Raw genomic sequence first — 24,819 nt, forward strand, 5'->3', positions numbered from 1 at the left:
ACTATTTTTGTGTAAACTTATATATATATATACATATATACATATATACATACTCGAACTAACAACAGTTTCGAATTTTAGATGCATTTAGATATACTTGTTAATTATATCCAATTATATATTTTCAAATTTCTTCACTTAAAGTGAACATTAATTCGATGCTTATAATAACATATTACAGAATATTTGGATATTAACACTGCCAATCTCTAACAGAATTCAAAATAATATTGTTCTAAAATTGCATCAAAATCGTGAAATTGCCATATAACCAAAATATTTGTGTCTTAAATCTTGAAATCGTTGTAATTGAAAAAATATTACCTTCCCAATATCTATGTGTTTACCAATTACTAATTTAAATAAAATCATACAAAACCAAGCAGTCTATAATAATAAAAATAAAAGTGTGCTGTTGACAATTTGGTATTTGCGGCAATATTGTGAATTCGGCATCATTTGGTATTTTTAATAGCGCTGGTCACATTGCTGGCGAACAGGGTGGCCATTCTTACTTTTATGTGTGCATAGTTTTTACTTGCAGTGAACGAAACTACCAAACCAGACGATTTACATAAGCGCCCCGGATAAAAGGCAATAAAAAGAATAAAATATGGCGCAACGTAATCATCGCGTAGATCGTTTTGCGCAAATGAGCAAGCAGGAGGAGATAATTGCCAAAAAGCGCCAGGAAATACTTGAGAAACAGCGTACGGCGCAGCTCGCTAAGGCGGTGGCAGCTGCTCAAACATTGGCTGCCCAATTGAAAACCATTGAGACGGCAACGTCGACGCCAGTGGAGGAATTGGAAGAACATGAGCAGGAGGAAGAGCAGCCACCACCATCGCAAGCTTCACCAACAGCAACGGCGCCAGCCGATGAGGGAAACGGCTTGGAAATAGATAACGGCGATCTAACGGGGTCAACTGCCAAAGCTAAAAACGACGAAAGTACGTCCAAAACGCTCAACAGTTTTACTGGCAAGACGGGCAAAATTACGTTTAGCCTGAAACGGCAACAGCTGCCACAGCCCAGCGTTGAACAGCCGCCACCCAAAGTGAAAAATACCTTTTGTAATGACGGTTCCTTTCTGGAGAACTTTAAGAAAATCCTTGAAAAACACGAACAACCCAAGCCGCCCATTATGGTGGCACCCGTGCCGATGCCAAGGTAAGAAATTGTTGTTCTTGTTTGCAGCGAAATTCCTTAACACTCAGTCTCCACACAGCACTGAGGAAAATATCACAGGGGATACCCACACCACCGAAAACAACAGTCCGCAACAGTCGCTGGATCTGGCGGTTAGTACGATAGGGACGAGTGCAGCGGCAGTGATAGCTACTTCCATGGCTGGCAGCATTACAGTATCGAGCGCAGGGCACAATCATTTAACATTTACCATGCCAGTGACGGCAACATCGATGCCGCAGGCTGTGCAACCACCTCCACCACCGCCATTTGCATTCAATCCAACACTTTTGGCACAGGGGCCGCCTCAAATGACAATGCCGGCCTTCTTCCATGGACACCATCATCTGCCTATGCAGCTACATCCCGCTGCAGTGGCACCGCCGCCGCCACCACCACCACCGCCACAGCTGCCCATGTCGTTGGCTAATTTGACGCCAATTTATATGCAATTAGGACCAACTCAGCTGCCGCCCGAATCAGCCATGCATCAGTTGAACGCCATACCGGCTCCCAAAGACTTTGATTTGAATGCTATACCAAAACCGCAGATTAATCTGGAAGCCATACAGATGCCCAATGTAGGTCAGGCGGAGCAGCTGGGTCTGCTGCCGGAGCATGTGACGATCAATCCACCTCCACCGCCTCCGCCTCCTATGCAGTCAGAGGAGCAAGCATCACAGCCGCCGCAGTCACAGCCCCAGCCCCAGCAGCACCAGAATCTGCAGATGCTGCAGCAGATGCAACTGCAAGTGCAGCCACCGACACCTCCAGCAGAAGGTGTGTATTTTTAGTTTGGCAATTGCCTTTGTCTGTTCTGTTCTGTTCTGCCAAAACCCTTATTAACCCATCCAGTAACCTATATCCTATATCCATCATCCTACCATTCAAATTGAAAACTTCCCACATCTCAATTATTTTCATTTTATATATTTTACAAATCGTTGTGCACGATTTTAAAGCAATTTGTGTAGTTTTTTCAGAAACGTGCATACAATTGCCAACGTGCATAGAAAACCTTATCGCACTGGTCGCCGAAAATGGTGAAGATTACGAAGATAAAATACGTTTGCATAGAAGCGAATTGCATCCGGCCTTGTGGTAAATCAGCTGCACATTATCATGCGCAGGGCACTTTAACTATTAAATGGTGGACAGAACTTAAAAGTTACCAGAAAGATCAGGTATTTTCGGTTTGCCGAAGATTTAATACCCTTGCAGACTTCAACATGTAGTTTCAATCTTCGACTGATCGTTCCTATGGGCAAAGTTATTTTTTTATTCCGATATTTCTTGTATATATATTATAGGGATTCAGTCCGATAGACATAGGCGGAATGATTTTCTGTTTAATAAAACTGAAGATAATCTGGGGGACTAGCTTACATAGATTAACGGATGAACAAACGGACATGGCTTCATTGACTGACCTCTTGATATACATATGTATGGTCGGAGATGCCTTCTTGAATGCTTTACAGATTTCGTGTTAAATTAAAAACACCCTCTGCAAGAGTATAGAATTGACTAATAGGTTTACAGTGGCTTAACTATACGGAACTGGACACACCTACGGCTAAGTTTCCAAATTTAAATATTTTAGTTAGTTCTCTGAAGCTCATTAGGCAGGCGTGTTCTGAGCTGGAGATAATAATATTTAGTATGGAAGTCGAATATCTTGTGCAATCGTTTCTGTGGGAGCTATTTGGTATAGGAGTAGTCCGGGTGCTGGCCCATGGCATCGAACTCCACGGATTTGTCCTGATTGAGGTTAAATATGTTAGAGATAAGGGCGCACGCATCACACACATATCACACACTGGCCGTATGTTGCCGTCGCCTTTCAACTGGAGGAGTAAGCTGAAGGATTCTATAAAAGCACACTACTAAATGGGCGCCAAAAAAAAAAACAAACAGATACTCATATAATGTCTTTGTATACTGAATGCAATTGGGCATTTTTCATTGTAAGTTTCACTTCTTCTTTAAAATTTTAAAATAGGTTTCTTTATGATAAGAACTGCGAGCAATATCGAAGCTATCGCTCACAACTGCTCGATTACGAACGCCAGCGCGGCGAGCGAAAGCTTGAGCGGGAGCGGGAGCAGCAGCTAAGCAAGGCACATCAGCAGCAACAACAGCAACAACAACAACAACATCAACAGCAGCAGCAGCAGCAGCAGGAAGACCACAGTAACTCAGCAGCGGACAAATACGATCCGGAATCGGCAATTAGCGCCGATTTTGATTCAGATGATGAGTATATGCGCGGCATGATGGATCGCAATCGCGACAATATTAAGCGTCGCATCGAGTGCCGCAACGAGCTGAGCGACGAGGAGCGACGTGAGCGCGAAGAGGAGGCCGCAATGGCAAATGCCGGCGATCCGCATGAGCTGCACCAGGACGATAGAGAGACCCTGCGGCAGCGCCGCAAGCGAGAGCGCAAAAGTCGCTGGGGCGAGAAGGAGCAGCTGCCGAGCGGTTCAGGTGAGTGAATAGCTCAATAATTGATTAAAATTAAATTAATATCATGTTGTACGATCAACTCCAGGCGCACCAACCAGCTTTGGAAACCAGAACAAGCCCATGCTGAGCACAGTCACGCGCAACGATCCGGCCTTGCTGCAGTACGCACGTCTTAATTATGGGTCCACTCAATTGTCGGAGGACCAATGGAAGCAATGTGAAGAGCACTACAAAGTTAATTTGTTATACCAGGACATGATGCGCAAGCGCCAGGAGATCGATCGCCTGGCTCGAGGCGGAAAGTTCAAATACGAATATGACTCTGATGAGGACGTCGAGGGTGGCACCTGGGAGCACAAGCTGCGTAATGCTGAAATGGAGGCCACACACTTGTGGGCCAATGCGCTAACCAAGCAGAGCGAGGGCAAGCATCACATTGGTGATTTTCTGCCGCCTGAGGAGCTCAAAAAGTTCATGGAGCAGTACGAGGCAAAGAAAAACAATAGGCAGCCGGATTTAAGTGATTACAAGGAGTACAAACTAAAAGAAGATAACATTGGCTTCCAAATGCTACAAAAGCTCGGCTGGAAAGAGGGCCAAGGATTGGGCCAAGACGGTGCCGGCATTGTGGATCCCGTCAACAAGTAAGTGAAGAGAAATTGCTCTCCTCAAATTATAACAAAAGGGTCTTAAGTTCGATTAGTTTGCCCCAAATAAGAAGAGAGCTAAGAACAGTGTATTAAATATCTTAAAGAAGTCTTGTTATTAATGAAAACTTTTATTTGTAGAGCGCCGCAGCGTGACGGCAACCAGGGTCTGGGCGTTGGCAGCGCCGCTCACCCAGAGGATTGCGATAATGAATATGATGCGTATCGCAAGCGCATGATGTTGGCCTATCGCTTTCGACCCAATCCGCTGGTGAGTTTTCGATTGTGTTTACCCGAGCTAAAGATTGTTTTAACTGAGCTTTTCTTTTGCAGAACAATCCACGTCGCGCCTATTACTAAATCACAAATTGCAAGCCACAACGCATAAAAGTACTAACTGATGCTTTATATTTTTTAAGATTCACTTTCTGGACCCGTTCATATTCTAATCACTCTCATAAACACGAATTATAAAGTTCTTATTTATATATAAGTAGTACGTTGACCGCTGACCACAATGAAGATTTGCTGAAGTTCTTTAACTGGATTAGATACCACAAATTGTAGTTGTGTTTATTATTACTCATTATATTTAGACAATATTCATAAGCAGTATTGTTCGTAATCAACTTAAAAGCTATGGCTATAATGTACGCTCTAAGGACTATCAAGTTGTTTGGGGTTTTGTAGGAGTTGCTTCGTTTTATATAAAAAAGTACATATTCCGTATTCCGTGGCTACGCGGAACTTGAACGCCTAAACGCTAATAATACTAAGTTGTACTCGAACTGGAAACGTTGGCTTGGCCTTAAGAGTAGAGTGTTAGCACCGGCGTCTGGTTGCCGCGTGCCAGCGCCACAGGGCACTTCATATCTGACGTTAGCATTTCCAGCCACGACATGTACAGCGGCGCTGAAATCGCCTCCTGCAATTAAGATAATTATATATATATACAGGTGGATAAAGGGGGGAATATATTTAGTCTGTGTACACACCTTGCGCGGCATCGGCAGGGACATGACCACCAGCGAGGCGTTCGATGAGTGCTTGACGACCAGCTCGTGGATGCGCAGCTGGCGCTGCGTCTTCTCCGCCATGCTGTGTAGCTCCTCGTCGGTGATGCCAAATTCGTTGCGGGCGCTGCGACGGAATGGCTCGATGAGGCGTTTGTGCTTGAGCATCGTATCATGACGTGGCTGGTCCTGGACGCCCTTGAGCATAATAAGCTCTGAGTATTTGATACGGAATTTGGTCAGCAAGCTGGCCATGCTGTGAACCAAAAGTAATACCATATATACAACAATTTGTTGAAGCACTTGCATTTGCGTGGCCCAGCTTACCTCTTCTCCTCCTGTTCCTCGTCCTTGCCATGGCACATGGTAAAAACGCGCAACTTACAATTCTGCCAATGCGAACGCATCGAGATGATGTAGGGCAGCAAAATAGTCAGACCTGAAACACATTCATCAAAGTCCGCTCAACGTAAATAAATGTGTGTATATATTGTGGGGCTTACCGCCGTCATCGTACAGCCAGAAGACATCGATGGTGCCCTTGGCCTGCTTGCGTGTGAATATGGTCATCGCGTCCAGAATAGTCTTTGGCACCTCGGAGCCACCTTTGGTGTGGTAGGTAATGGCGGCGGCATCGCTATTGTTGACCTTGTAGCTGCGGGAACCGCGCTGCATGTTCGGCATGGGCGCCTGTTGCGGCATGGTGAACGAGGCGTTGGGACTGGGGCTGTCCATGCTGGCCAGGTTCAAGTTCGAGTCGATGTGCAGCAGCTCGGAGGCGGCATTCGCCGCGGGTAACAGCTCATTGGCAAAGCCTTGGGCGTTGGCCGTCTGCAAGTGGCCCAAGCTGCCTTCAGGTATGGTCACCTCGGGCGTCAGCTCCGAGAAGTCCAGCCCGTTGGGCAGCCGCAGCAATGCCACGCCCATGCGCTGCGAAAAGGCGTTGCTGCAAGTGAGAGTAGATGGGATTAAAGCTGAAGGCGGAACATCACATTTATCGTTACTCACTGCAAAATGGCAAAGTAGCTCTCCACCTCCTCCTTGCGGCAACTGTTCCAGTCCGGCTTATAGCCCACCAGCACAATGTTGGGCGACATTTTGCCAAAGCCCGTGGTCTTGATCAACGCATTGATGCCATCCTCAATGCTAAAGCCGTCGATTACATTGTAAAAAGCTTTAATCTTGCGAGCGTCCAAATATTTCTGGCCATCCTTCAGCAGATTCAGGCGATTCTTGTAGCCAACACGTACCTGAAATATATATTATATCGATTAACTAATGCATACAAAAGGATTTAGACACCTACCGGTATTATGTTGCCCACAAACATGAGCGAGTTGTTCTTGGTCAGCAGATAGCCAAAGTCGACGAGCGGCGGGCGTGTCTTTGGATCTCCGGCGAGGACGAGCACTTGGGGATGATAGTTCTTGACATGATCGGAGACGTTCTGCAAACGATGCACGGCCATCAAGGCGGCCTTGTACTGCTGCGCCTGCGTGGTGGAGCCCCAGTTGGCGTCCGGCTTGCGGTACATGACCACCAGATAGAGCGCGAAGATGATGCCAAAGGTGAGAATGGCGGCCACATAATTGATGAGGAACATGATGGCCACGCACATCGCAAATCCGAAGAGACTGATCCAGGCGTTGTAGTACTTGAAGGTGGGACGCCAGCCGAGGGGCTTGACGAAGGCCGCGTGAAACGTGCAGAAGTTGATGAGCGCGTAGGAGGCCAGGTAGAAGGTGGAGATGAGCGGCGCGATCAGATTTAGTTCGCCGATCAGCAGGAAGCTCGTCGAGATGAAGTAGGTGAGCACATAGCCGCGATAGGGCTCGCCGTGTTTGCCGTAGGGCTTCGAGAAGTAAATGAGACCCGGATAGATCTGATCGATGCCCAGAGCCTGAACCAGTCGCGGCACGGACAACAGATTCGTCAGGGCCGTGCTCAGCGTTGCCGCAAAGCAGCCGGCATAGATGAGCGGCCCCCAGAGCGACATCAGCTGCATCATCTCGTAGGAGTTGAAGAGACCCCAGGTGCAGTTGCCGGCCTGCATGCAGGGCAGCTCCGAGGGCACAATGCTGCCATTCACGAGGTCCTGGGGAAAGCCGGAGGCGTCGCGCACCGCAGCGCCTCCGGCGAACAGCACAAACAATGCATAGGATGTCATGGAAATGAGCAGGGCCCAGAAGGTGCCCTTCGGTATGGCGGCACCGGCATCCTTGAGGTCGCCACAGATGTTGGCGCCCGCCTGAATGCCCGTCACGCTCGGAAAGAAGATGGCAAAAACGCTGAAGAAGTCGTGGTTAACGCCCTCAGCATAACGATAGTCCGAGACGAAGTTCTCCTTGAAGGTGGACCCTGTTAAATGATTCAATTGAGGCACAGCGTTAGGAATAATTCCTTGCGGAGCTCAGCCAATTTCCACTCACAGGAAAAGCCCACAAATCCCTTGGATATAAGCGTTTCATCGTCGCGCGGTCCGATCGCAGCGCCAATCAGGAAATTAAATATGGCCAGGACGATGGTGACGATGAGGAAATTCTGCGCCTTGGTCTCCCACTCCATGCCCACGCAGCAGATCAGGATCAAGACCAGCACCGTAATCGAGCCCACAATGCGAATATCGTTGATGCCGTTGTCGACGATAATTAGTCCGTTGTTCTCTGCAAGATTCAAAGAGTCATGTTAAGATGGGATTCAGACGGGAGCTAGCGGGCTACTCACTCAGCAGCACATTTAGCGATTCGCAGAAACCAATTGTGTTCATTGAGGCGGAGACCGCGTTCGCGAACGCAAAAACAACTCCGACGGAGGCGCCAAATTCCGGGCCCAGCGAGCGGGATATAATGAAATAGACGCCGCCGCCCTTCACCTCGCCGTTCGTACTAATCGCCGACAAGGAGAGAGTGGTTATGACGCAGACCACCGTCGAGATGGCGATTATAATTAACGACCACATAATGCCGGACTCGGCGACGACCCAGCTGAGGCGCAAAAAGAGCATAACGCCCCAAATGTTGAGCAGGCATGGTATGAGTACGCCGACAATCCAGCCCAGCTTGATGTTACCCCCAGTTGGTTCCGGCTCCGCGGCATCTGGTATCGTGATGCTCTACGGATGATGAAACAGAACAATGGAAAATAACTTGTTAATACAATGTGTACAGTATCTGATCTTTAATATTTAAACAATGTAATATGATTAATGATAAGCATTAAAATCATTAAAACAAGTTTAATATTAATTTTCATAAAAATTATTCAAGTAGAGTTTAAGATGAAGAAGTTTTAGAAAGAGTGAAAAGTAAAGTATTAAAAACTTGGGCCTGGCAACGCCGGGTAATGCCCACTGGGTACGGTCCCTTATACCAAACTCAGACCTAGTTTACTTTAATTTTTAATGACTTCCCCGCTGCGCAGCACATTAATCAGTATTCTGCAATACTGCCTTACTATGCGATTCTCATGCATTTTATACTTTCTTTTGTCTTTAACAAGTTTTGTTGACATTCTAATAACATTTATTGTGGCTCTGAGTCCCACTCTACTTTACTCTCTGGTCCTTTATATTACTTTTTCTCTTTGCAATTTTTTTTTTCTATTTTGAAATCACAAATTTTAAAAACTTAGCAGAACGAATTTTACTTTTTAATTGAATAGGATGTAATCTGAGTGTAGTCTTTTGGATTCGCCTTTTGCACTTTATTAAATAAGTTCGTATATCTATATTTAGGTCTCTATCTATCTCAACTTAAAATAAGCATATAAATATAAATACCTGGGTACAAGGTATTTGCTCACTTGATGAATTTATTGTACTCTTTTTCAATTAACGCCAAGTCAAATGCAACTTATGTAGATTTTATAGCTATGCTAAAAATTTTAGATTACCAAAGCGGCATCGGAATTAAAGTCAATAATTTCCAGTGAATTTCTGATTGCCATATGGAGATTAATATACATTAACATTTGTGCTAATTGAATTGTTTGTCGAGCTAAAAGAGTAATCAGCCGTGATGAGTATCTATTTAGGAGCAGGAAGTACTCTAAGTATGTGCGGCTGTATACGAATATTCAAATACTCATATCAAATATTCAAAGTATTCATAATGTTTTTAACTCTTTTTAAACAAATTATGTGATTTTTGAAATGGAAAAGAATTCTTAGGAACTCGTTTTCCAGTATAATTTCGAATTGCAAGATTTTTGAAAAGCTTTTCAAAAAGATTCAGTCTAAGAAAAAATACTTTAATAACTTTTGAATTTTTAAGGTTTTTTTTTATAAATTAATAACTGTAAAATAATTCGATTGTAGATAGAAATGTGCAAAAATTATTGCGACTTTTCACAAAACGACGCAAAATAAATAGCAAAAAAAAATCAAACAATTGAAATAACAAATTTGTGGTCCGAGTCCATTTACAATGGTGACAAATTAATACATTTTGGTCGACATATTTCTGAGTACAGCGAGCTGTGCCTGTGACAGACAGCAGATCATCTAGTTTATTGTTTGCCAACATAATTGAATGTTTTTAAAATGCGAGTCCGGACTCTGGAGGACTGGCAGGACACGCCAGGACACGCCAGGGCATTGTGTGACATCTATGGACAACGTACACACCCCTTCGGACCAGGCCCGAGCAGTTGGTTACCTACTCAGCTCCTGGTCCTAGCCAGGCACAGCTCCTGGCCCTAGCCTGGCCCCGTGGGCGGTCAATGTTGATTGTTTACACATTTTTGGCGGCGCTCAGCGGCGGGTAGCCAGACACGCCGACAGATACACACTCTCACACACATACACAGAAGCACACTTAAACACACCCACAGGGAGCTAGTCTCGACAACCAGCTGGACATCCATATTATATGGACAGACAGACAGACAGGCAGACAGACATTGAGCTGGCAACTGGCTTGTTTGTATGCTCGCTAGCCGGGCCAATTTAATTTAGTTTAGTTAAAGGCGCATTTCGTTTGCCACTTGCCCAAGCGTGGAAATTGGTTTTTCCTTTTCTTTTTTCCTTTTTTTTTTTTGCGCACAAGCCATGCGTAGACGGAATCGGAATTGGAATTGCAATTGGAATTTGAATTGCGCCATGTGAGATATATATATATTATATATGCATATATGGAAAGAGTCTGAAGTGGCAGCCATTCGACAGCTGATTGAGAGCGCAAAATGGTCGATTTGTGTGTTGAGACAAAAAAGAGAATACATATCAGTTCAGAGTCTGATATCAGAAATATCTTGAGACAGCTTACAGATACTTATTATATTGAAAATTAAAATTATTAAAGTAACATCTTCTGTATCTGAGCGGGCAAACAGCATTAAAGTAAGGAAACATTCAGTTTGCATTAAATAAGATAAAAAAAATTGATCCACCTGGGAAAGTGGATTCGCTGAAGGAGTGAATTTCGATTTGATTTTGATTTACTGGGCAAGGTGTCAAAAAAGTGAAACATTTTGCATCTGTGTATATTAAATGAGAGTCTAAATATCAAATTTGATGTCTGTCAAATTCAAATTTCGCCAGTTCTTATAGTCTCTGAGATCGAGACGTTCGAACGGAATGAGAGACGGAGGGAGAGGCAAATATGACTAGATCCACTTGGCTGTTGATCCTGAGCAAAAGTACATATACACAAAAAGTACATATACACTGAATGCCCTTTTTACCCAGTTTCAATGGGTTCAGGCCGTAAAAGATATGTTTTTTTTATAAAGGTAAATCCTAGAATAGTTAGAAGTTTGCAATAGTTTCCTCGTCTTATCTGATGTCAGTTCCTTTACGATACTCTGCGTTATAGCTAGAGTCCTTTTTTATACTCTGAACCCATTGAAAATGGGTAAAAAGGGTATATTGTATTTTCTTATTATGCTGGCGTGTTGAAAACAAAATAACCAGGAGCAAGAACTTTTCATATTTGCCACCTGTGTTTCACCTCGAATTCGAGACCTTGGCCTTAGGCCTTTGTGGCGTTAGAAGTGTGCCTATGAGAATCTATATGGATGACGAGAACAGTGAAAATATTGTTGTTGTTTTGCATGGTTAAACGATTCGAGAAATGCGCTAAATAAACAGCAGCAGCGAATTCGCATAAAGGAATCGATAAATGTTGTATAAATAGCAAAGACTCTTTTGAAATGGATTGCAAATTAGAATTGTAAATTGAACAATGGCCGGCAAGTGCAGCGGAGGGCGCAACTCAAATGGCAAAATAGAAAATAGAAAATCGAAATGGTAAATGGAAAATGTCGGTCGCTGAAGCAGCACGAAGTCGATCCAAATGCGCCAAAGGCGCTGCTGTCGATGATGTAAACACAACTGCCAAATAATGCTCATACGCAGCGTGGTGCCAGTCGAAAACTATTTTCAAACATGTACATGTACCGAAACACTCGAAATGTATATTCCAATTGTATGTACCATTGTGTGCCATTGTATCTGATGGGTCTATTGTACAGTCTGCTGATCAGAAAGACAAGTTCCTGCTAGGCCAAGTTCATGGGGCAGAGTTTTCTATAGGTTCCCATGGCTGTACATTAATTTTGAGAATATTATTTGGTCTTAATCCAGGCATTTGTTATTAATGATGTTCCTCCAAACATTCTACCATATTTTACAGCTTAGCATTAGGGGTACTTAATAACATCAAGAGCGACGATTGATAACGTCATAGGATAAACCCAAATGATGACAAATTGTGTCCACTTGAGGGGTGTAAAAGTGTTATTAAAAATGTGTCAAAAGCTGTTCAGAAAAAAGTGCTTTGAACTGTTATGATTATTATTTTATTTTTTTTCCATTTAATTTTTGGCACTTTTCTAGTGGTCTGGCGCTTTTTAATTTATTGAAAGTTGTGTGTTAACAATTTTTCAAGTGAATGCTTATCGAGCTGACAAACTGTCAGCATTTTAGACGGGCTTCACACACCCACGCACATACACACACACACACACACACACGCACGCGTTGAATAGTGCGCGTACACACACACACATGTGGCTGCCTGGTGTGGGGTGTTTGTTGAGTTTGACGGGCAGCAGCTTTAACACTCTTCTTATTGCTCGCTCGCATTTGAACGATAAGCGCTGACAATCGATCGATGCCAACGACAGCGCCATCTGTCGGCTGCTGCTGCTGCTGTCAATTTTAATGATACGCCCTGTGCATTTGTCAGACTTGTGAGCGCGTGTTTACCGACTCGTGCGATGCGTTCTAATTGTTGTTATTGCACTGCTCCTTGTTGTTATCAAGCGTTGTGGGTTGTTAGGGTTGGGGGTGAGGTATAGATAAAACAATATCCTTGCGGCCCCGCATGGCTCCAGCCATCGTGTTGACAATTAATTTGGCTTCAAGGCTCTTATTGGTGTCATCTTTCAAGACGCTTGTCGAAGCCCCACCCTCCCCTCGCTGCACAGTATACTGAGTACATGAATATATACTTAAGTATTGCCTCTCTACACTTATAAAGCATTCATATTAACACATTATGATTCAGGAGCTATTCAAACTTGACTGTCTCCGCTTTTTATTTCCCCCAATTTTTGTTTTTTGAAATTTTTAAAATGACTCATAAGTAAAAGTACTTAATATATACTAATCCTGCTTGAATATACTGAAAAATATACCAAATATCAAAATTTAAACGCAAAATTCTTTAACAAATCTTTAAACCAATTTCAACAGTATTTGGATCTGAGTTTGAATTGAGACAAGCTACTAACTGATTGCTTAATACTAAGTTGTTAATGATGATCTAAGATGTAATAAAATTTAAATAAATGCTAATTTCTTAAAACCGAATAAATGAACGTTTTCTTGCCCATTTTAAAAGAAACTTTCGCAGGGGGATTTGACAACTGATAAATATTTATAAGAATCCATTGACAAATGGCTTGTTTGGGTTCATCTATTTAGTCATAGGTAAAATTGAGTTTAATATAAAAACTATCTGATAATGACTGTGTTTATCCGGTTCAAGCTCTCCCTAAATTTTGTTTCGAAAGTCAATTTTTTGACTGTTCCAATGGAAGATTAAATTCAATTTATTTGCTATGCTTTTGCTGAAAGGTAACATGGGATATTCATGGTAGATGCTGACTAGCTAGTTTTGCAGAAAAATTCCCACATTATTCTGTATCTGCGGGAATTGAATTAAATATGCTGTTGGATGTGGTTTGTTTTTGTGTAATTTTAAATACGTAGCTTACGATATAAATATTTTGTAGATTTTGCTAACAGCCAATTGAATAGAGAGTGTGACCGTAATACTATTTTGTACCAAAACTTCATTTTTTTCGAGCATCTGGCAACTCAAAAGTTAACAGAAGTCAAAATTGTGAATATTTCGACACCGAAAAAATTGTGAATGTTTCAAGCTGTTGCCGATGAAAGCAGAGTTATTTACTTAAAGTTGGATACATCAAAATTGAATACCTTCTGCAAGAGTATATTATGATTTTCCTTTAGCAATTGGAATTCGTTAGGCTCAATAAAAGCAAATAGATTTCCAATCAAGTTGAGCCCATTAACTGTTCATTATTTAGCAGCATCTGCTATTTGAACATGTGTTCGTTCTATATTGCCTTGCTAGTTTCACTTAAATTCGTTATCTGCTGTAATAACTAGTAGTATTTCAGTGTGTGTCTGCGACACACACTTTAAGCCAGCCTGCCAATTATAGTTTATGTGACGATTTCATTGGTATTCCCTTAATGAGCGCGCGGCGCTGTAATGCAATTTTTACTGTCCCACTAAGCGCCGCAGTAGTCCGCAGACGGAGCAGCGAATTAATTAAACAATATGCGAGAAATGTCTAATGCACTGTAGGTGGTGTGGTAGGGATGGAGGGGGGGGGGGGGGGAAGGGGACAATAGAGGCATAAAGTTTACGACTTTGGCGATAAGCATAAAAACTAGAACTCTGACTAAGTAGCCGGAGGAGGGTCTTCGAGCCTCAGCCACTCTTAATTGAATGATAAGGCGTTCCGGGGCGAGGGTGTGCCCTTGGCAAAGGTGTACACGCGAATACTCGACTCAGATAGCGAACTAGCAGAACGTGCGGCAAACGTCATCATTGTGAATTGTTTACACGCACAAATCTGTTGGCTCCTAGATAAGTGCAAGAAATAACATTGCGTATACGTCATGGAGAACACATTGGAAATGAGATATGTGAAAATTGGCCAAGTAAATAAATAAAGCAATCGTCTTAATAAATAATGTACATACACTTATAAAATACGCCGACTAAAGTTTGTATTTCTCAATACCCAACATGTTTTAGTCTAAAGGGTTTCTTCAAGCCATGAGAAAATGTCCTCTTCCACGATGAGAAATTTATAAAAATCAATGATTAAGTTGATGGTAATATTATTATATTTATGAATATATTAATAAACATGTTGTATGTATTTGAGTACCTAAAACCTGTGTACAGGGTATCTCCTAGCTCAGCATTCGCGCTTAGTGCACTTTTACTTGTTTGTACATAATATATGCTCAACTGCCAGCATACGAATATGGAAAGCAACACAATTTTGATTTCTAGCCGAATTTAGTTTAGCTTCTACTATATATATTTGTGTGTATATTATGATTTGCTTTGTTTATTGGTTGGGCACTTGAAATGTTTTCGAATACACATAAACAGATGCAGATGGAAATGGAAATGGACAGCACAGATTATGGCACGGCACTAAAGGGCTCAAAGTATTCGGTTAAACAGCATGAGTTTCATTTCAAATTGAAACCTCGCATCGACTCATTGCTGAATATTACAATAATATTATTCAAGCAAAACGAATTGTTGAAGGAATGTTGATGCATGTAGCACATGCTCTTTAAAAATACTCACGATACACTTGAACATTCGAAACCATAATGTAGATAGCTAATCATATTAGTACTTGCTATATATTATGGATTAGGACGCCGGGCTCTAACTATGTAAACCTTTTTTGTTGTGCTCTGTATGTAAAAAGTTGACTGATTATATAAAATATATAGTTGACATATTCGTTATTAAAAAAGAGTGAAAATTTGTGCAAACTTCCGTCTAAACAGTCACAAAAATATCTAGTCAACATAAGAATAATAATAAAAAAATATATATAACATATTTACTAATAATAATAATTACAACAATAATAATAATGAAAATAATGACAATATTAATGATAATAATAATAATATCAATGAAAATAATACATAATAATATTAATAATAATAACAATAATAAATAACAATAATAAATAATAACAATAATAATAAATAATGAAAATAATAAAAATAATGATAATAATAATAATGATAATAATAATAATGATAATAATAATGATAATAATAATAATAATAATAATGATAATAATAATAATAATAATAATAATAATAATAATGATAATAATAAAAATAAAGATAGTAATAATAATAATGATGTTATTAATATTTCTTAAAATAATGATATTAATGATGATAATCACAATATCTCCCTTTAGTCTAATAAAAGAGGCCATGGCGATCGTGACGTTCTATTGTGCCTGGGACTCCCTAACAATGCAAGAGTTGCTCGAAATTCCTGATTAAAAAGAGCCGTACTCTTGCTGAAGAAGCCTCACTTTCACACTTTCACAATGCGATAATAAATCCACTCATATGAGTGGATTGAGCGTAAACAGATGAAAAATGAAACAGTTTTATGCCGCTATTCGACAGCTTCGAATATATGTTTTCGATAACGATTCGAATTGCCAGCACTTTAAGCAAACGCAGTGAAGACTTACCTGGTCTGCTGCCTCGCCCTGAAGTTCGCCAATTGAGGGTCGTTTCAAATTTCGCATAGAGATGCGATAGTTATCCAAGCGCGGCAGCGATTCCCTGTAACGGAAGGACAATATCCGATTAGTATTGTTTGCGTAATGGCAGAGCGAAGTATTGGAGGATTGGATTATTTTCGTACTGATGAAACGGCATTAGGACTAACATCGCCTCGGGCAGCATGAATTTAGCCCGCAGCTAGCGAAGCACAAAGACCAACTAGAGAGCCGCAAAAAACATGCTCGATGGAAATGCAGAAAAACAACAATTAAATACAAAATTGAAAAACAAAAATAATAATAATAAAGCACACAGAATCAAGGTGCCCAAGGGGAAGGCCAAGTCAGAGGGGGGGGGGGGTAAACACTCATAAGTTGATGAAAAATCGCCCTTGCTTTTTTTATACTATTTTATTTTTTGCTTATTGATCTGTTTCTGTCTGGCTCGGCACGAAAAACGGAAAACGACTTCGCCCACTGAGACGTGTGCAGACTCTTTTTTTTTATTTGATTATGTATATTTACTGATTGGAAATGAAAACAGAAACAGCAATTCCAAAGCCAAAAGATAACTTGAAACGGGGAAAGTAAGAATATCTTCGACACGCCGAAGATTTAATACACTTGTAGACATATTCCTAAATATTCCATTTTGAAAACAGAATATTTTGCTACATAAGTTCCTTCTATTCCACCGATTTTTCCTATAGCAGCTATATGATATATGCATATATATGAGGATCATAATGGAACTAATGAATCACGAGTTTAGTCAAGTTATCTTCCATGTTAGAATCAACTTTAGAACTGATCTTTTCTTATTCTATGCGTTACTCATTTCATGATAAAATTATAATATCCTCTGTAAGAGTATAAAAGAGGCCAAAAATTCAATATATCTGGAAAAAGCAGTGGAAATGCATTGAAAGCCGAGAAGCAGACAAAGGCACCTCCAGATCGGCACGTGGCAGCCCTCAGGGGCATACGGAGGGCGAGTCATAACAAATAACTGCTTACAATAATTTTTTATTTTATTATTTAATTATATATTTTTAATTCTATAAAGCGATATTTTTAATTAATCCTGTTTCTCTGTTTTTTCTTATTTATTTTTATTTTATTTAATTTTAATGTTTTTAGATGCATATCTAATAAATACTAATACAGCTGATTCTACAGATAAATCTAAAAACTAAGAGCAAAAATAGGTTGGTTATATAAATCGATCTGAGAGATCAATTGGCTGAGATCTCCAATTCTACGTCACTTTTGAAGACGCCCGGCAATAATTCTTAAAATGGTTTTTTTTCTTGTCATTTTTGTCACAGAGAATGTAATTTTTATGTTGCATACTTTTTGCAGAAAAGTTAGAAATTATATTTTAGTTGTTAAATTTCAAGTATAAATGATGTCTGAAAGTGAATAAAAATAAATTTAGGGAATTTCGGATAAAAGGTAAATTTTGAATGTCTAAACGAAATTGTGTATTAATTTCAAATCATTGACCTATCGACTCTCAATAAACGTAAGTAAACGGGTTGCCGGCAACCCAAAAAAGTGGTCGCTGGTTCAATGTACGGTGCGAATGAATTTCCTGTCTTCCGGTTCGCTTTGTTACCAGGTTTCGGTTGAATTCTTGTTACGTTTAAAATTTCCATGTGTATCTATATCTATCTATATTGACGTTACGGACTACATTTAATCATGATCCGAAATTGGCATCTACCAAATATGATTGGATATATCCAATTTTTGGGGCCCAAGTTATTGTTATTATGATTATTATTATTATGATTTACGGTATACTAAAATAATTTAAAAACTAAATTGATAAAAAATATATATAAAATATAACACGGTTTTCAAACTCCACTTCAAAGAGCGCAGACGTGTAAAAAAGTGAATGTTTTTTGAATTTTTAAATTGTTCCAATAATTGTTTAATTTTACTTAATGTAGTATCTTAATGCAAATAGTTTTTTGTATTTGTAGACGGTTGCCGAAGTGCAGCCGAAATATATTGGTTATATTCTAACAAAATTGCGTTTTCATTTTGTCTGGAATAAAAAAGCCGAGGATCTTGAGCCAGCCAAAGAAATAATTATAAAATGGAAATGGGTCGCCAAATTCCACATTATATAAAATATAACATGATAAAAAAGCAGTTTTGTTTTTTTGAATATTATAAGGCGGGAATTGATAAATTTAATAGAAACTTATTTTAAGGCTGGCTATCTCACACGAAAATCTTACTTTTTATATTTTAAATATTTCTCGACGAAATTCAGTTTAAGTTCTGCAGTTTCAAAGTTTTAGACGCCTTCGTTTTATTCTACCTTTAGTATGAATTGTATGGCAATATTTTTGTTTGTTTTAACGTATTTATTTAGAAAGTTTCTTAAGGAAAATATTATTAAACTAGCTCTTGAGATGCGTTGCATTGTGCACCTCTTAAAGCAATTGCTTATAGATGTTTGTTTATTATTGAAATACAGAAACAGCCAACGGATGTGTATGTAAGAAAGATTCGAATGGGCGAATAAAAAAACAACTAACGAGGGCTGTAATTCGAAAAAGTTAAGACAATATTCTCGGGTTATTCATTTGATTTCTCAATGTTCAATTTAGCTGGCAGACAGCGACAGCGACAGAGGCAGCGGCAGCGGCAGAAGCAGCGGGCGCCTTCTCACATCCAAAAGATACAATATAAACAATTCCTATCGCATTTTGTGTGTGTGTTTGTGGGTATTGATCTATTGGTTGTGCGGCGGTTTCGTTGAGATTTAGCTAGTATAATTTAGTTGTAGAATTGAAGAGAAAATATGGTTTGCAGTCCAAACGGCAGACACACAACTCAGTTCCAGTTGATCCCGCCCCGATTCCCGCTGTCTGTCCGATCAATTGAATTCGTTTGAGGAGAAGATGCCTTCTGCTCGGGAATGATATCACACAACTCTTGGAAACGGCCAATGACTAATTTGTTGTTGTCACACACAGAAGACATCGGCACGTGAACTCATCTCACTCAACTCCCAAACTGAATCAAAACAAACGCATCTCGTCGAGAGTTTTATTTGTGTGTGGTACAAATTGCTTGGATTTTTCCAATTAAATATGAATGCAAGGTGCCGCCGTTTTAATCGAGCACAACAACAACGGCAACAAAGTGCTCGACTTTGAAAACTAGTTGCCATTTGAGTTTCCCAGTTTCTCAGTTTTAGATTGCTTTGCACTGGACGCTGATGCAACTTGTTTGCCGTGTTCGCAAAGTTTTCAAATTCGAATTAACGTCCACATTTCATTCAGATAACTGAATGCCAACAAATTTTTGGACGGCTTCTTGGTAATTGAATTCAATTTGCAGTTTATTCATATTTTGCTCTTGCGAAAGCACAAGACTTGCTTCAATAGGAAAACCAACTGAAAATTGTGCTAATTTCTGTTGATTTGATCTGATCTGATCTCGACCCGCGACTCGAAACGATGACCTTATGACCTGTCGTGTGCCGACATTCAATTCTTTTTTATTCAAAAAATTGTTAAATAGTGTATACTGAAATTTAGGGCAGAAGTTGGATGCTCTTCCGAATCCATAAAGTATGCGTATTCTTGATCAGGAGGATGAGCTGAGTTGATTGAGTTGTGAAAACTTATAATTTATATTAGTATTCTCGTAGAACACTCGGAGAATAAATTCGATATTTCTCCCATTTTCATAATATCGATAAATATCGATTTGAGCCTCAGTTCTCAAGTATGATTCGAAGATTGGAAGATTTAGATACACAAGACTTGAAAAGTAAATCACTTTCTGGATGTCTCCTCTCATTCTCCTCGAAATTGAATCAAGATGATTTCTAAAGGTAAAAACCTTGAGCTTTGGCATCGGACTACAAACACCGAAGTTGTTGAAGAAGTCATGTATGTTTTAATGTATAGAAGGCAGTTGGGCTAAGGGTTCCAGGGTATCGCCTAGTCGTTCACCCCCAACTGGGGCACTCGTGCTTGCTTTGACTGTCACACTTCAAACACAAATCGGCTCATTTAAAGTTAAAGCTTTTTAATATTTTCATAGAAATCTTATAGTGTGCTCGCTGCCGAGTTGCTCACCTCTAGAAGCCATAAGAAAACCTGAATTAATTTTGTCTATTCTCACATCTATCTGGCATATAGCCTATAATTTAGATAGTCGAGCTCATGTCTCTGCCAAACTCTCAACAATTACCAAGCCTATTAAAGCGCCAATTTAATAATGTTGCCTTTCTTATCGCTCCCAGCTCACATTGTACCAATTGAGCATCACGTGTTTACTATATAAGGCCAACTTCTGCCGATTTTTACACTCTGATACGCGCTTTTCAATTTACAGGCCGTGTCTTCTCCAGAAAAAACAAAAAACAATTGGAGTTTTTGTTGTCAGTACGTGATTATAATAATGAAACAAAAATATAAAGTGAAGTAACCTTGATTTTAGTTTTACAAATAACAACATTCATGCCCTTTTCCCGCTGTTACTTTATTTATTTGTTTGATTTTGTATTTTTCGGCAACATTTCGCAGTCATTTAACAATTTACACAATTTAAATATATATTTTTTTACTTTTGCTGTGTTTTGCTTCGCTTTGTTTGAATGCATTTTTGCGCTCTCTTTGCTACCTTGTATTTTTGTATACCCTGAACCCATTGAAAATAGATAAAAAGGGTATTATTTATTTGTGCAAATGTATGTAACAGGCAGAAGGAAGCATCTCCGACCCCATAAAGTATATATATGCTGAGTCGATCTAGCCATGTCCGTCTGTCTGTCCGTCTGTCCGTCTGTATGAACGCAAGGATCTCAGAACCTATAAGAGCTAGAGACTTAAAATTTTAGCTGTAGGTCCTCCTAGTGCCCGCGCAGATCGAGTTTGTTTCCGATATTCGATAGCTTGTCCCGTTTCCAAGTAATCGATATCGAAATCCTGTGTTTTGGGCAATTTCAAACTTGACAAGTAGCTTTTAGAATAGTATATATATCAAGTATCTTTCATCAGGAAGAGAGTTCAGGGTATCCCCTAGTCGGGAGACCCCGACTATAACCTCTTACTTGCTTAATGTTAAATATTTAATATTCAGACTTCAGGTTTATAGGCAACAACAAACAAAATTTAACCGAATTCTGTCATACAACAGCATGCAAATCGTATTTATATAATTATGCAAATGCTCAAATTGCCTATTAAAGGAAAAAAACATCACTCATTTTGGCTTTGGGAACTATAATTAATAAATTAAAAAAAATTGAGAATATTGTTGTTGCAAATGCTGGTGTAATTAATATTTAAATATACTAATCGACATTCACATGATTTAGCTCCAATGAATCACACGCAATGAAATTGATTAAATTCTTGGCAATATAAATCTAAGTAAATAAATAAAATTTAATCATTTTATGTCAAGCTATAATATACTTATACTTATCATAGATATCAAGGTTTCAATTTATGGCTTATACGAATGTTCAACTTGCCGAATCATCACAAAGATTCCACATAATCAAAAGATTATCAACAAGTTTTTTGGCTTAACAATATTTAAAAATGTGGAAATTTTTGTCGAAAATTGTACAACAATTATTTCGGGTTGCATGCGATTCCATTTTGCGCTTCATTTAGTTTTTCATTCTTGCTTTGAGTCTCGTGAGATTCTGAGTGTGTGAGATTCTTATATAAAACAAGTAAAAGGTTCTAGTCGGCAGCTGCCGACTAGGGGATACCCTGAACCCTCTTCTTCCAATAGGCGATAGGTATAAAATGAAAGATACTTGATATACATATATATATACTATTCTTGAAGCTATATGTCAAATTTGGTAACTCTAGCTCATATTATTTGCCAAAATTGCCCAAAAAACAGGATTTCGATATCGATTTTTATCGATTACTGCGCGGGGACTAGGAGGATCTACCGCTAAAATTTCAAGTCTCTAGGTCTTATAGGTTCTGAGATCCTTGCGTTCATACATACGGACAGACGGACGGACAGACGGACAGACAGACAGACTTTATGGGGTCGGAGATGCTCCCTTCCATTTTCAATGGGTTCAGGGTATAATAACAAACTTCCTTTTCTGCTTAGACAAAATAGTAAAAAACAGTTTCCCTTTTATCGTTATAAAAATGCAAATGAAGTTAAATTGTAAGAAAAACAATTGCAAAATAAATTAAAGCAAAAATCGTTGAAATGTTTATTGTTTCTAAGTGCTGCAAAGTGTTTTTGAGTACGTAAAACACGCTGATATTTCTGGGCACGAAAATTGACACGGGGCATTAAACCGTTCAGAGATTTGAAAACAATTCTCAAGCATTACAAATGGCAAATGCATGACTTGAGGTAAAATAAATCAAAATATTTCGATGCGCTTTTTTGATAATTAGCAAATGGATATTCTGTGGCACTCACTTTGTTAGCTGCGCCAGGCTGAACTTGCGCTCGGCGTCGGATTTGCGCAGGAATTGGCCAAAGCCGCGGAAGGACAGACGCGATGTTCGACGATTCTCGCCGCCCTCCGCTGCTTTGGGCTGCAGATGATTGTCGTGGGCGTGGCCGCCATCGGCAACAATTGTGGCGGGTCCATTTGGGGGGTGCTCGTTGCCGTTGCCGTTGCCGTTGTTGTTGGCGCAACCGGGTTCCGCGTCGAAGGCGGCATTGACATTGGCACTGCCATTAACCTTTGAGATCTGAAAGCGATCTGCCATTATTATGCACGTTGTTGTTGTTGTTGCTGATGAATCAACTGAAATTTTGGGGTTTTTGTTTGTTTTTTGTTTTTGGTTCAACACTCGTTATGTGTAACTTTTATCGCGTTAAAATAATTGATTGATGTTGTTCAGCGCGCACAATTGCATTGCACTTATGGGCCCAGCAGGACCTTTGGGTAAAGAGTGTGCCCAGCTTTGAGTTTGCTGCACGGCGTGATCTGATATCGTATATTTCGGTTAAATCGAAGCCGGAGCGTCAATGACGTGCACACGACGAAGTTTCAGCAACGTTTAACGGCCAATGCGAAATGTTGGCATATATTTAACGCGTAGCATTCCAACTACTAAATATTGATACGCATAGGGGAAATACGTATACGAAACGCTTGACGTTATTTAGCACTTTGCGTATGTCGTTTAACAAAATGCTGTACGCGCCGTTTTACAGCTTACAACTTAACGCGCTGGCTGTCGCACGTCGTTTGAGCGTTGTCAAGTGTTTGCCGCTGGATTATTATGGTATTTTGATTATGGACACCATTCTGACTGTTTGCTGCTGAGGCTTTCGCTTGATTACCACCAATCAAATACGTATAGCGTAAGAATCAGCGCAGTGCGCGTGTGTGTGCGAGAGTGAGTGTGGTGAGTTTTCAACAAGTGTTTGTTTGCTGCCCGCTCATTTTCAACACACACGCGCGCACATACACACACACACAGGCTCGCATATGTGGAAAATAGTAACAGTTGCCGCTCTCCGCTGAGAACATGCAACAACAGCCAGCAGCAGAGGCGTGCTAATCTCACAGAGAATAAAAGTAAAGTCCACTAAAATAAACATTACATTTAGTCATTTACATTAACAGCAACTGCAATAGTGTGACCAGCATTTGTTATTATACTATATATATCCACACACTTGTATGCCAGGACCTGCTGGCTGTTGTTGGTATTTTTGTGGTATTTTCGGCGCAATGTTAACAGTGCTAATTGTAACGCCATTTTGTTAATTTGACACTGGCGCTTTTCGAATTTGGTTCGCAGTGCAAAATTTAGTTCGGTTTATTAACAATTTCCTCTTTGAGGTGCTTAAGGCTGCTATTAGCTCGTTTCTTTTGTTTACTTAATTCGTAACAATGTGACGCGAATCGCACTAACACTATCGCACACACCAGCTCATAACATCTTTACTACCCAGACCGCAACAACAACAACAACAACAACCACAACCTGGCCAAAGAGCGTAGCGAAAACCCCTTTAATCGAATTAAAATCGGTTTTATCTGGTTTGATTGGCTGGCTGGCTGACTGGCTGGCTGACTTGCTGCCAGCAGAGCCAAAAAGCAGTTACACTTCAAACAAAAACAAAACACAGCGCAACAGCAAAGAGCTGCTGCTGCTGCTGCTGCTGCTTAATTATATCAAAATTCACTCTTCGCTCATGTTTCCGACCACCGATCGGAACCGACGTAAGCCAACCCGACTGTGCGCGTCTTTTCGCACAGCGAGTGAAAGACGTTGACATGTTAAAATTACTGCTGTTGTACTGCAGCAGCTTCTGGCCGAAACAGTTGACCGCATTTCTCTTTTACCTCTGGATGCAGCTGTTGTACTTGGTTTTTGGTATTTTATATTGCAGGGCTCATTTTCCTACATAAACAAGTTTTCAGCCCTTTTGCGAACTGAATCTAATAACTAGTTTTAATTATGCAATTTAGAATTCGTGTTTGGTTTTGCATTACTCGAGCACGTTAGGTTAACGAACCTGAAAGGTACTTATTGCAAAACTTTTACATGACTACGCTTGAAAACTTCGTACCCTGGAAAGATCTTATCGTAACATGAATGATTGGGGATTTCTGCGCAGATTTGCAAGAATTGGCGTATCTTATCTTTGTTATTGCCTCCACGTTCTGGAGTACTAGACTAATCCAAATGC

At 40.2% G+C, this 24,819-nt stretch overlaps 2 protein-coding genes across 3 annotated transcripts; one reads left to right on the plus strand and one right to left on the minus strand.

Moving 5' to 3' along the window:
• Positions 1-404: 404 nt before the first annotated feature.
• Positions 405-4,865, plus strand: LOC135436145 (SURP and G-patch domain-containing protein 1). 2 transcript variants are annotated; one of them, XM_064693635.1, is made up of 7 exons: positions 422-1,170; positions 1,229-1,968; positions 2,163-2,289; positions 3,191-3,678; positions 3,743-4,301; positions 4,446-4,575; positions 4,638-4,865. In XM_064693635.1, the coding sequence occupies exons 1-7, from the start codon at positions 614-616 to the stop codon at positions 4,662-4,664; spliced, it is 2,628 nt and encodes an 875-aa protein (XP_064549705.1). In that variant the 5' UTR covers positions 422-613; the 3' UTR covers positions 4,665-4,865. The 2 variants fall into 2 exon arrangements, with proteins under 2 accessions (XP_064549706.1, XP_064549705.1); XM_064693636.1 differs by lacking the exons at positions 2,163-2,289; positions 3,743-4,301; positions 4,446-4,575; positions 4,638-4,865 and having other exon boundaries at positions 405-1,170; positions 3,191-3,452.
• Positions 4,839-23,375, minus strand: NKCC (sodium potassium chloride cotransporter). The gene is made up of 10 exons (XM_064693629.1): positions 22,585-23,375; positions 16,108-16,201; positions 8,042-8,429; positions 7,747-7,980; positions 6,624-7,675; positions 6,326-6,567; positions 5,821-6,263; positions 5,645-5,756; positions 5,300-5,573; positions 4,839-5,229 (listed from the first exon to the last, which is right to left on the minus strand). Exons 1-10 carry the CDS (start codon positions 22,878-22,880, stop codon positions 5,113-5,115), a joined length of 3,252 nt encoding a protein of 1,083 aa, XP_064549699.1. The 5' UTR covers positions 22,881-23,375; the 3' UTR covers positions 4,839-5,112.
• Positions 23,376-24,819: the final 1,444 nt, after the last annotated feature.

Source organism: Drosophila montana, unplaced genomic scaffold, assembly GCF_035044405.1.
Source record: "Drosophila montana isolate Dmon_TW-CO22-7 unplaced genomic scaffold, ASM3504440v1 contig_3733_1, whole genome shotgun sequence".
NCBI classification, from domain to species: Eukaryota; Metazoa; Arthropoda; class Insecta; order Diptera; family Drosophilidae; genus Drosophila; species Drosophila montana.

Coding starts and splice junctions, on each gene's coding strand:
- LOC135436145 (XM_064693635.1), top strand. CDS start 614: ATGGCGCAACGTAATCATCGCGTAGATCGTTTTGCGCAAATGAGCAAG. Junction 2,290..3,190: donor GAATTGCATCCGGCCTTGTG/GTAAATCAGCTG, acceptor ATTTTAAAATAG/GTTTCTTTATGATAAGAACT. Junction 4,576..4,637: donor GCTTTCGACCCAATCCGCTG/GTGAGTTTTCGA, acceptor TTTCTTTTGCAG/AACAATCCACGTCGCGCCTA.
- NKCC (XM_064693629.1), bottom strand. CDS start 22,880: ATGGCAGATCGCTTTCAGATCTCAAAGGTTAATGGCAGTGCCAATGTC. Junction 7,676..7,746: donor GGGATTTGTGGGCTTTTCCT/GTGAGTGGAAAT, acceptor ATCATTTAACAG/GGTCCACCTTCAAGGAGAAC. Junction 6,264..6,325: donor AGCTACTTTGCCATTTTGCA/GTGAGTAACGAT, acceptor TCTCACTTGCAG/CAACGCCTTTTCGCAGCGCA.